We start from the raw sequence: 13,708 nt of genomic DNA on the forward strand, positions 1-13,708 counted from the left end.
ATACTACATCCCCTACACGCTGAACTACATCACTACACTACATTCCCCTATCCACTGCACTACATCACTATACTACATCCCCTACACGCTGAACTACATCACTACACTACATTCCCCTATCCACTGCACTACATCACTATACTACATCCCCTACACGCTGAACTACATTACTACACTACTTTCCCCTATCCACTGCACTACATCACTATACTACATCCCCTACACGCTGAACTACATCACTACACTACATTCCCCTATCCACTGCACTACATCACTATACTACATCCCCTACACGCTGAACTACATCACTACACTACATTCCCCTATCCACTGCACTACATCACTATACTACATCCCCTACACACTGAACTACATCACTACACTACATTCCCCTATCCACTGCACTACATCACTATACTACATCCCCTACACGCTGAACTACATCACTACACTACATTCCCTTATCCACTGCACTACATCACTATACTACATCCCCTACACGCTGAACTGCATCACTACACTACATTCCCCTATCCACTGCACTACATCACTATACTACATCCCCTACACACTGAACTACATCACTACACTACATTCCCCTATCCACTGCACTACATCACTATACTACATCCCCTACACGCTGAACTACATCACTACACTACATTCCCCTATCCACTGCACTACATCACTATACTACATCCCCTACACGCTGAACTACATCACTACACTACATTCCCCTATCCACTGCACTACATCACTATATTACATCCCCTACACGCTGAACTACATCACTGCACTACATTCCCCTATCCACTGCACTACATCACTATACTACATCCCCTACACGCTGAACTACATCACTGCACTACATTCCCCTATCCACTGCACTACATCACTATACTACATCCCCTACACGCTGAACTACATCACTGCACTACATTCTCCTATCCACTGCACTACATCACTATACTACATCCCCTACACGCTGAACTACATCACTGCACTACATTCCCCTATCCACTGCACTACATCACTATACTACATCCCCTACACGCTGAACTACATCACTACACTATATGTCCCTATTCACTGCACTACATCACTATACTACATCCCCTACACGCTTAACTACATCACTGCACTACATTCCCCTATCCACTGCACTACATCACTATACTACATCCCCTACACGCTGAACTACATCACTGCACTACATTCCCCTATCCACTGCACTACATCACTATACTACATCCCCTACACGCTGAACTACATCACTGCACTACTTTCCCCTATCCACTGCACTACATCACTATACTACATCCCCTACACGCTGAACTACATCACTGCACTACTTTCCCCTATCCACTGCACTACATCACTATACTACATCCCCTACACGCTGAACTACATCACTACACTACATTCCCCTATCCACTGCACTACATCACTATACTACATCCCCTACACGCTGAACTACATCACTACACTACATTCCCCTATCCACTGCACTACATCACTATACTACATCCCCTACACACTGAACTACATCACTACACTATATGCCCCTATTCACTGCACTACATCACTATACTACATACCCTACACGCTGAACTACATCACTACACTACATTCCCCTATCCACTGCACTACATCACTATACTACATCCCCTACACGCTGAACTACATCACTGCACTACTTTCCCCTACCCACTGCACTACATCACTATACTACATCCCCTACACGCTGAACTACATCTCTGCACTACTTTCCCCTATCCACTGCACTACATCACTATACTACATCCCCTACACGCTAAACTACATCACTACACTACATTCCCCTATCCACTGCACTACATCACTATACTACATCCCCTACACGCTGAACTACATCACTGCACTACTTTCCCCTATCCACTGCACTACATCACTATACTACATCCCCTACACGCTGAACTACATCACTGCACTACTTTCCCCTATCCACTGCACTACATCACTATACTACATCCCCTACACGCTGAACTACATCACTACACTACATTCCCCTATCCACTGCACTACATCACTATACTACATCCCCTACACGCTGAACTACATCGCTACACTACATTCCCCTATCCACTGCACTTCATCACTATACTACATCCCCTACACGCTGAACTACATCACTACACTACATTCCCCTATCCACTGCATTACATCACTATACTACATCCCCTACACGCTGAACTACATCACTACACTACATTCCCCTATCCACTGCACTACATCACTATACTACATCCCCTACACGCTGAACTACATCACTACACTACATTCCCCTATCCACTGCATTACATCACTATACTACATCCCCTACACGCTGAACTACATCACTACACTACATTCCCCTATCCACTGCATTACATCACTATACTACATCCCCTACACGCTGAACTACATCACTACACTACATTCCCCTATCCACTGCATTACATCACTATACTACATCCCCTACACGCTGAACTACATCACTACACTACATTCCCCTATCCACTGCATTACATCACTATACTACATCCCCTACACGCTGAACTACATCACTACACTACATTCCCCTATCCACTGCATTACATCACTATACTACATCCCCTACACGCTGAACTACATCACTACACTACATTCCCCTATCCACTGCATTACATCACTATACTACATCCCCTACACGTTGAACTACATCACTACACTACATTCCCCTATCCACTGCATTACATCACTATACTACATCCCCTACACGCTGAACTACATCACTACACTACATTCCCCTATCCACTGCACTACATCACTATACTACATGCTGAACTACATCACTACACTACATGCTCCCCTATGTGTCCCCATACATTGCACTATGTCACTGCACTATGGTGGTCATTCCGAGTTGATCGCTCACTAGCAGTTTTTAGCAGCCGTGCAAACGCATTGCCGCCGCCCACCGGGGAGTGTATTTTCGCTTTGCAGAAGTGCGTACGCCTGTGCAGCAGAGCGCCTGCAAAATAATTTTGCCCAAAACAAGACCAGCCCAGGACTTACTCTTCGTTCGCGCTGATTCTAACGTTGTCGGGACGGCTTTTCACGTCACACACCAGCTCGGCGTTCGCCCAGCCATGCCTGCGCTTTCCCTGGCACGCCTGCGTTTTTCTAAGCACTTCCTGAAAACGGTCAGTTACCACCCAGAAACGCCCACTTCATGTCAATCATCCTGCGTTGTACCGTGCCACTGAAATCTTTGCTAGAACCTGTGCAAAACCACAAAGAACTTTGTACCCGTATGTCGCGCATGCGCATTGCGGTGCATACGCAGAAATGGCGATTTATTTTTTTGCCTGATCGCTGCGCTGTGAAGAACGGCAGCTAGCGATCAACTCGGAATGACCCCTATATCATGACACTTCATCACTGCTCTACATTCCCCTATCCACTGCACTATATAGATATACTACATCCCCTACACGCTGAACTACATCACTACACTACATGACCTTATACACTACCAGGGACGTGCAGTCAGGGTAGGCAGGGGAGGCAGTGCCTCCCCTGTCATTAATGACTAAAATAATTCAAAGAAGATACTTATAACACATATAAGTATCTTCTTTAGCCTTTATATTATTTTAATTCTTTTTATTGTGTCCAAAAATCGTTTTTTAATGTATTTCGGAGGCACCGCTCTTGGTGCCTCCTGCTGTCGGTGTGAATGAGCCGGAAACGGGGGGCGGGGCCAAGCATCGGGCTGTAAAAGCCCATTAAAAAAAGCCCTATAAGCGGCACCTGCTGGAAGTGCCTCTATGACAGGGGCGTGCTTTCAGCCCATATGAAAGCACGCCCCTGTCACTGAGTTTGATGTAATTGGACAGTGGGCAGGGCTGGAGTGGCTAGCTACCCGTCCCCAAACCACCTTGCTTCCCGGAGCCGGCTACCGTGAGCACCTCTCCCTCCCACCCCACCCCTGTCGCTCTTACTTTAATGACAGTCGACAATTCCCCCCTAAGTTCTGCCACGAGCGTTAGCCACCCCCACCCACCTGAGTTTACACACAGAACAAGTATACAGCGGCAGGATTAAGTGTTCTTAAGCCGCGTCATATGCAGTGCTCCAGCTGAGATCCCCCCCCCCCCCCCCTCCTGGGGCTGCCCACCGCCGACTGTCACACAGTGACAGCCGCGGTCTTGGGAATGTCTATGGGCTGCAGCTAGCCTATACTGTAAGCATTGGCCAGTACAGCTTGTGCGGAGGTGCGCCCCCCCCCCCCCCCGCGCGCACAAACCGATCACCCCCCCCGCAAACTGACCCCCCGCAAACCGATCGCAGGCTGCATCCACTCTTGTGTCTCAGCAGGAAAGAGATGGGTGTGACTGTGAGCTGCCGGAGGAGCATGACACACGACTTTCACTCTGGCTGTGCAACTGTATGTCCTGTAAAGAGGTGAGATTCTTCATTTTATTATAACTTATACTTGCTGAGTCCATTACTCCCATCCTGTCCACTACTCCCATCCTGACCACTTCTTCCCACCACTACTCCCATCCTGTCCACTACTCCCATCCTGACCACTTCTTCCCACCACTACTCCCATCCTGATCACTACTCCCATCCTGACCACTACTCCCATCCTGACCACTACTCCCATCCTGACCACTTCTTCCCACCACTACTCCCATCCTGATCACTACTCCCTTCCTGACCACTACTCCCATCCTGTCCACTACTCCCATCCTGACCACTACTCCCATCCTGACCACTTCTTCCCACCACTACTCCCATCCTGATCACTACTCCCATCCTGATCACTACTCCCATCCTGACCACTACTCCCATCCTGACCACTACTCCCATCCTGACCACTTCTTCCCACCACTACTCCCATACTGATCACTACTCCCATCCTGACCACTACTCCCATCCTGTCCACTACTCCCATCCTGACCACTACTCCCATCCTGACCACTTCTTCCCACCACTATTCCCATCCTGACCACTTCTTCCCACCACTACTCCCATCCTGACCACTACTCCCATCCTGACCACTTCTTCCCACCACTACTCCCATCCTGACCACTACTCCCATCCTGACCACTTCTTCCCACCACTACTCCCATCCTGACCACTACTCCCATCCTGACCACTTCTTCCCACCACTACTCCCATCCTGATCACTACTCCCATCCTGACCACTACTCCCATCCTGATCACTACTCCCATCCTGACCACTACTCCCATCCTGACCACTACTCCCATCCTGACCACTTCTTCCCACCACTACTCCCATCCTGACCACTACTCCCATCCTGTCCACTACTCCCATCCTGACCACTACTCCCATCCTGACCACTACTCCCATCCTGACCACTTCTTCCCACCACTACTCCCATCCTGACCACTTCTTCCCACCACTACTCCCATCCTGACCACTACTCCCATCCTGACCACTTCTTCCCACCACTACTCCCATCCTGACCACTACTCCCATCCTGACCACTTCTTCCCACCACTACTCCCATCCTGACCACTACTCCCATCCTGACCACTTCTTCCCACCACTACTCCCATCCTGATCACTACTCCCATCCTGACCACTACTCCCATCCTGACCACTACTCCCATCCTGACCACTTCTTCCCACCACTACTCCCATCCTGATCACTACTCCCATCCTGACCACTACTCCCATCCTGACCACTACTCCCATCCTGACCACTTCTTCCCACCACTACTCCCATCCTGATCACTACTCCCATCCTGACCACTACTCCCATCCTGACCACTACTCCCATCCTGACCACTACTCCCATCCTGACCACTTCTTCCCACCACTACTCCCATCCTGATCACTATTCCCATCCTGACCACTACTCCCATCCTGACCACTACTCCCATCCTGATCACTACTCCCATCCTGACCACTACTCCCATCCTGACCACTTCTTCCCACCACTACTCCCATCCTGATCACTACTCCCATCCTGACCACTACTCCCATCCTGACCACTTCTTCCCACCACTACTCCCATCCTGACCACTACTCCCATCCTGACCGCTACTCCCATCCTGCCCATTTCTTCCCACCGCTACTCCCATCTTTCCCACTTCTTCCCACCGCTACTCCCATCCTGCCCACTTCTTCCCACCGCTACTCCCATCCTGCCCACATCTTTCCACCACTACTCCCACCCTGACCACTTCTTCCCGATGAACAGTCGATATACTGACGCCGGAATCCTGAAGGAGCCACAAGCCCGGCGTCATAATACAGACAGCCGGATTCCCGAATGCCCTTTTAGTGGGATGCGCTGGCGCGTCCTACTGCAGGGGGGGTCAGGTTTAGGCATGAGAAGGGGGGTTAGACATAGGGTGCAGGGACGGAAAGGTTAGGGTTAGGTTCTGGGGATGGAGGGTTTGGTTTAGGTAGCGGGTAAGGGAAGATTAGGGTTAGGCACCACCCAGGAGAGTTAGGTTTAGGCACCCACAAGAGAGGGTTAGGGTAGGTGGCATGGGATGGTTAGGGTACTGTACAGGGACCTGTCAGCATCCCATCAGTCAGTAAATCATATTAAACCCCACTGCACTAGTATTACTCACTGCCTGCCCCCCTACTCTGCACTAATATTACTCCCATCCTGTCCCCCTGCTCCCCACTACTATTCCTAGTCTGCCCCCCTGCTCTCCACCACGAATACTCCCATCCTACCCCATGCTCTCTCTACCATCTCCTCATATTTCTAATTTCTCCCATCTCCCCATATTCCTCCTCTCTCTTTCCTATACATTTTAAAAAATGTACAATATAATAGCCTCCTGCTCTTTACATGTTTGATGAGCAGGCAGGCTTTGGGCATTGGCAGCGGAATTGGACTGAGATGGGGGTCGGGCGGTTGATGGCGGCGATTTTGTAGGCCATTGGAGGAGGCGGTGGCAGTACCAGGCATTGGCTCAGTGGTGATATGAGTAATTGGCGGGACTCGGAGGACATTATGACTGCAGTGCCTCACCAGCCCCTGACCTCACCGCACGCCACTGTACACTACACTACATGACCTTATACACTACACTACATACCCTATATACTACACCAAATCCCTCCAACTGGGAGCACAGTGCCGACAATAAAGTCTGTCTTTAAACTCACCACAAAGCTGCTGTAGTGACACTCGGTGAGAGCTGGAGGTAGTCCAGGCTCTAAGTTTCCACTGTCAAGTGTACAGCGTCAGCTAACAAAGTGAACCTTTGATTTCTGTAACATCGGTGACTGCACCTGTTAGCAAGCATAAGCCCATGGCAGTGTGGTGAAGCCTGCAGCTTGTTATCGGTTGGTGCTGGGCAGGCAGCTGAAGCTCACCTGCACAGCATCGGAGGCAGCTGCAGCCAGACAGGTAGGTCAGAGAGACTGCCCCGTCAGCCGTCTGCTATCTCACCGGAGCAGCACAACACTGCCGATAAAAAACAAACAAAAAAAACCTTCTCCTCTGCAACTCCTCAGCGCCCCCTCAAATCCTGCACCCCCCCCAGTTACGGCTTTGCTAGTGAAATCGAGTACCGTTACTAGTGACACGAATACCATTACTAGTGACATCGAATATCGTTACTAGTGACACCGAGTACCCTTACTAGTGACACCATGTCCTGTCCTGTTACTAGTGACACCATGTAGCCTTACTAGTGACACCATGTCCTGTCCTGTTACTAGTGACACCATGTCCTGTTACTAGTGACACCATGTCCTGTCCTGTTACTAGTGACACCATGTCCTGTCCTGTTACTAGTGACACCATGTCCTGTCCTGTTACTAGTGACACCATGTCCTGTCCTGTTACTAGTGACACCATGTCCTTTTTACTAGTGACACCATATACCGTTAGTAGTGACATGTGTACCGTTACTAGTGACACTGTGCACCATTACTAATGACACAATGTACTGTTACTGGTGACACTGTGTAATGTTACTAGTGACACTGTGCACCATTACTAGTGACATGTGTACCGTTACTAGTGACATGTGTACCGATACTAGTGACACCACTTCGTTGCAGCTTTGTGACAAACATTACGTGCCACCTTTGATAAAGCTGCAGGATTACGTCAGCAAAAGATTTGGGCTGCACTACCCTAACCCGGATGGCTTTGGACCTAGTGTGGATCATTTATTCTACCCGGAATTATCATTGACAACCACCTTTTGGGAGTACCAGCACTTTGAACCATTTGAACTTAGCCAGTGGAGCGGTTTTATTGAAGATGAAGCAGGTACAGCCGTACTCACTGTTATACACACTGGTAGATGAAGTGGAGGTCACCAGGCGGGGGACATTTAATGTGATAACATATTTGAGATACAATTTGCAGCTGCGTTTTAGACGTAACTAAAAGTGGCGGAGGCTCAGCTGCAGAGACCGCAGCGCAGATGCCCAAGAGATGTCACAGCTCAGTGTGATGTCCTTCCGTATATCTGTGGCCGCGTGTACACATCAGCGCTACTAGCCCTATTCACTGACATTACAGTATCGCCGCTGCGTGGGAACCTTCTGGGGCTGCTCTGTTATCTATGATGTAAATGGATGTATAAGGGACTGGTAGTATGCCATCATATGACAGGTGCCTCATGCCTCACCGGTAACGAGGTTATTCCCTTCTCAGAGATTAACCCTGGGCGCGAAATGCCAGAATAACATGGAAAATGACATTATATGATGCTCCCTTGTTCGTCTCCCCAAAGATTTCCACCAGCCGCCATTACGGACGCACTGCGCAGTCTTGGGCTATTTATTGAGTCAGAGAGATTCACTGTAATAGCGTCTGGTCAGAGAGTATATTATTCAGCTACCAGCTTGTGACTCAATATAATTATAGCGCAGGAATATTACTATCCACCCACCGGCGAGACGCGTCATACAATGATTACATATACACATAACAGTCACAACGCTCAGCACGTGTCACGCTGCGCTAAATGAACGTTTCTTTCTCTATTTCTATGGCGGCAGTGTCCTCTTTGGTGGCATCGTCTGGGCGCACTTCTTTCTTTGTGGCGTCTGATCGCAGCACCCCGTTTTCCGGTGATTTCACAGAAAGCCGTTTCTTCACCATAAATATAAACCAGATAAATAGAATAAATGACGGTGCCCAGATCCCGGTGGTTAGGCCCAGGAAGGTGTTTCTGGGGAGAGGAATACACAGAGATACAGATTAGTCCTAGCTCTTACCCGCTAACCAAGGCAAACGCCGGTCATTTCCTGCAAACAGTGTCTCCGCGCATGTGTGCGTGTAAATGGTTTCTGGTAGACTGCCCATGCACAGCGGCTGTGGTGCGTATGCACCAAGATACCGTTGCGATGGCGCTTGCAGCGAGTAAACAGTGGCAAAGTGATTGACAGGTGGAGACCGTTAGGATAGGTAACGGGGAGTGTCTGCAATATGGCGGCATGTTGTGACCATTATTGGGGCTTGTCTCTGCGTGCGTTGCGATACTTGTACGCATAGAACATGGCGCCAGCGTCACAGCTCACACAGCCATTCTGCGCGCCCATTAAGGCACTGCGTCACATTTGCGACGGAGTATACAGTGGCTGAGACTGTTGCAATGGCTTCACTGGGTGTCTCTTCACTTCTGGGCGGCTGCTGCCATTGCGATGCCTTGCTGCCGTGTCGCCTGTGAAAAACCGCCCTGTGGCGGTAAAAGATGCCCACCGATCCGATTGCAGCGCTGCGTATGCATTCACAGAATTATAATCCATACGCAGAAACAGAGTAACATATGACAGTTGCAGTTGACCCACGCCTACTCAGAGTAACGCAGATGCAGTCGCACCGCCGCCATGTTTTTAATTGCAAGCGATTGTAGCTGACGTCAGAAACACCTCTGAAAGGCATCCATGACACCCGCATTTTCCCAACCACTCCCCACAAACGCCATGTAACCTCCCACAAATGGTCACTTCCTGTCACTTCCTGTCACTCAATTTGTGATCGCATCTTACTGACCCTGCGAACGCACGGCAATTGCAACAGTGACGTGCGGTGGGGTGAGGCAGAGCCTTTCCTGTCATACTTACGTTTAAACCAGAGTTTTGACTGAATAAAGTATATGAAAAATACTAATAATTTGTTAGAAATATCTACTTTGCATTATTCTAATAATTTTTATAGCCCAAACTCTGGAGTAAAAAGTCTGTGGCAGTGCCTCACCTGGCTAACGTTTCCGCACATCTCTGATCAAATCTCACCAAATTTCCAGGGGTTTATACTGCTGCACCTGTGTATAATGCCCACATGTATATACTGCTGCACCTGTGTATAATGCCAAGATGTTTATACTGGTGCACCTGTGTATAATGCCCAGATGTATATACTGCTGCACCTGTGTATAATGCCAAGATGTTTATACTGGTGCACCTGTGTATAATGCCCAGATGTATATACTGCTGCACCTGTGTATAATGCCCAGATGTATATACTGCTGCACCTGTGTATAATGCCCAGATGTATATACTGCTGCACCTGTGTATAATGCCCACATGTATATACTGCTGAACCTGTGTATAATAACCACATGTATATACTGCTGCACCTGTGTATAATGCCCACATGTATATACTGCTGCACCTGTGTATAATGCCAAGATGTTTATACTGGTGCACCTGTGTATAATGCCCAGATGTATATACTGCTGCACCTGTGTATAATGCCCACATGTATATACTGCTGCACCTGTGTATAATGCCCAGATGTATATACTGCTGCACCTGTGTATAATGCCCAGATGTATATACTGCTGCACCTGTGTATAATGCCCAGATGTATATACTGCTGCACCTGTGTATAATGCCCACATGTATATACTGCTGAACCTGTGTATAATAACCACATGTATATACTGCTGCACCTGTGTATAATGCCCAGATGTATATACTGCTGCACCTGTGTATAATGCCCACATGTATATACTGCTGAACCTGTGTATAATAACCACATGTATATACTGCTGCACCTGTGTATAATGCCCACATGTATATACTGCTGAACCTGTGTATAATAACCACATGTATATACTGCTGCACCTGTGTATAATGCCCACATGTATATACTGCTGCACCTGTGTATAATGCCCAGATGTATATACTGCTGCACCTGTGTATAATGCCCAGATGTATATACTGACGCACCTGTGTATAATGCCCAGATGTATATACTGCTGCACCTGTGTATAATGCCCAGATGTATATACTGCTGCACCTGTGTATAATGCCCAGATGTATATACTGCTGCACCTGTGTATAATGCCCAGATGCATATACTGCTGCACCTGCGCATAATGCCCACATGTATATACAGCTGCACCTGTGTATAATGCCCATATATATATACTGCTGCAGCTGTGTATAATGCCCAGATGTATATACTGCTGCACCTGTGTATAATGCCCACATGTATGTACTGCTATCTTTTATTAAGAAAAATTGCAACATACATACATACATAAATATGGTAAAACTCATAAAAATAGGACATACAATATACATTGAATTGTTGCCCAATAATCCAAACCAAAATACAACAAAACTTGTATAACTATACGCAATGTCAAAATTGCTTAACATCTAAGCAAAAAACAACCTACTGTATTCGAACAACACATCTCATAACCATAAGCAATGAAAAGATGAATGAAGTCTTTTAGTCACATGCAAACCGCTTTAATTAAAAAAAACAGAAAAAAGAAAATCTACGGGAAGGTGAAGGATAGGAAGCCATAAGATGAACAAGAAAAGGACTTCTGCTACCCACTCAAGGGGGTTTCAGGTGGCGCCAGAGCCTTGACCACCCGACAGCATCCAACCTCTTCCTATCCATATCCATCATCCTCTTAACCTCGTGCAGAATATTTCCCACCACCTCCTCACAGGGGAGGACCTTTGCTCTGAGGGAAACCTGACACCGTGCACCCCATGTGTGAAACCTAACTGCTAAACTAACTATAAAAATTGTGGTTAAATCAAACCTTCTATACCCTTTGAACGCCCCATAAACCCACTCAGGGTAACTAAGCCCCGAAAGGCACGGGATGCGTAAGGCCCTTGATACCGCTCTGTAAACCTTTATATTAAAGGGACACTCAAGGAGGAAATGGTCCATTGTCTCCAGCTCCCCTAGACATTCCTCATGTGGGCAGCCACGATCATTGGCACTTCGACACTTGAGGTTACCCCGCACATAAAGCCTCCCTTGGAAAGAAAGCCAGGCAATATCTCTGAACTTCAGTGGGATTCTTTGAGAATTAATCAAAGACAACCCATCTGAGCAGACACTGTCTGGGCAGTCCCTTAACGACAGCGGAGCATAAAAGTGAGTCTGCAAAATTCTTCTCTCCAACTCCCTTCTAGAGAAGTTTTTGACTTCACCCACCTCCAGCCCCCAAAGCCTCGTCATCTTCAAGCACAGTATAACGTAGATCGGGAGGTAGCCATGCCGGACTCGAAAGGTTTTTACTTGGCCACCATCCATCCATAACCTGAGGAAGGGAAACACCCAGGCCCTAAAACTCTCTACCCATCGAGGGGGAGTTCCTAGAAACAAACTCCCTAGATTCAGTTTTAAAAACGTTGTAGCAAAAAACACCACAGGGTTGACCATACTCAGCCCCCCCTGTTCCCTCGATCTGTAGGTGATCCCTCTCTTGACCAGATTCATTCTATTCCCCCATAACATCAGGAAGAATAAAGAATTCATCTTGGTCCACAAAGACTGTGGCAAGAAGCACACATAACTGACATACAGAAAAAGCGGAATCAGATAGGTTTTGCATAAGTCAACCCTCTCCCTGAGAGAAAGTTGCCACCTTCTCCAGGACTGCACCTTCCTGGTAGCATCTTCCAGCCTCTTCTCCCAATTCTGAGTGGCATAATCACCACGGCCAAATTTGATACCTAACATTTTTATCTCTGGACTGGCGCGGGGGAGGCTATCCGGAAGGGTAAATTCATCACCTTCCTCCCCCATCCAGAAAGCTTCACACTTATCCTGATTGATTCTGGAGCATGAAGCCTCAGAGTACTCACAGATAAGATGTTCCATGCCACGTGCCTCTGCCACAGATAACAGGACCACAGTAACATCGTCTGCGTAGGCCACCACCCTCAGCGGCAACCCAGGGCCCAGCTGAACCCCTGCCACAGCACCGCTCTCAATCCTCCGCACAAAAGGATCAATTGCAAATACATATAGAAGGGGGCTCAGGGGACACCCCTGACGGACACCCGAGTCGACCGCAAAAGCAGGGCCTACCGAGCCATTGACAAGTGGGAAGCTCTCAGCCTGATTGTAAATGACACGTAGCCAATCTACCACCCTCGCTGGAAGACCATACCTCTCCAGCACAGCCCACAGGTACTGATGATTAACTCGGTCAAAAGCCTTGGACTGATCCAATGCCAGCAAATACTTGCCCCATTTTTCAGCACGACATTGCTCCACAGCCTCCCGGATGCCAAGGACAGCACTAAATGCTGAGACGGAGAAAGTAACAGCCCGGAAACTTCCATCAGCCGATTAAAAAGTACCTTTGCCAGAATCTTTCTGTCTGTATTAAGAAGAGCGATGGGGCGCCAGTTCTCAACACGCACCGGGTCCCTACCTTTAGACAATAATATGAGAGCAGAGGATCTCATAGAGGG

The 13,708-nt window shown here is 48.1% G+C and overlaps 2 protein-coding genes across 4 annotated transcripts in view; both read right to left on the reverse strand.

The window, feature by feature from the left end:
- The window catches only part of LOC134933874 (solute carrier organic anion transporter family member 1A2-like), a 279,409-nt gene that overhangs the window by 137,939 nt on the left and 127,762 nt on the right, over window positions 1–13,708 (reverse strand). The window lies entirely within an intron of this gene.
- Window positions 8,243–13,708, reverse strand: part of LOC134933872 (solute carrier organic anion transporter family member 1C1-like) — a 112,620-nt gene continuing 107,154 nt past the window's right edge. For all 3 annotated transcript variants that reach the window (XM_063929409.1, XM_063929410.1, XM_063929408.1), the window contains exon 15: window positions 8,243–9,195. In XM_063929409.1, the coding sequence (XP_063785479.1) occupies window positions 8,985–9,195 (211 nt within the window). In that variant the 3' untranslated portion in view covers window positions 8,243–8,984. The remainder of the gene's footprint in view (window positions 9,196–13,708) is intronic.

The sequence above is a fragment of the Pseudophryne corroboree genome, chromosome 6 (genome assembly GCF_028390025.1).
Source record: "Pseudophryne corroboree isolate aPseCor3 chromosome 6, aPseCor3.hap2, whole genome shotgun sequence".
In the NCBI taxonomy this organism is placed as follows: domain Eukaryota; kingdom Metazoa; phylum Chordata; class Amphibia; order Anura; family Myobatrachidae; genus Pseudophryne; species Pseudophryne corroboree.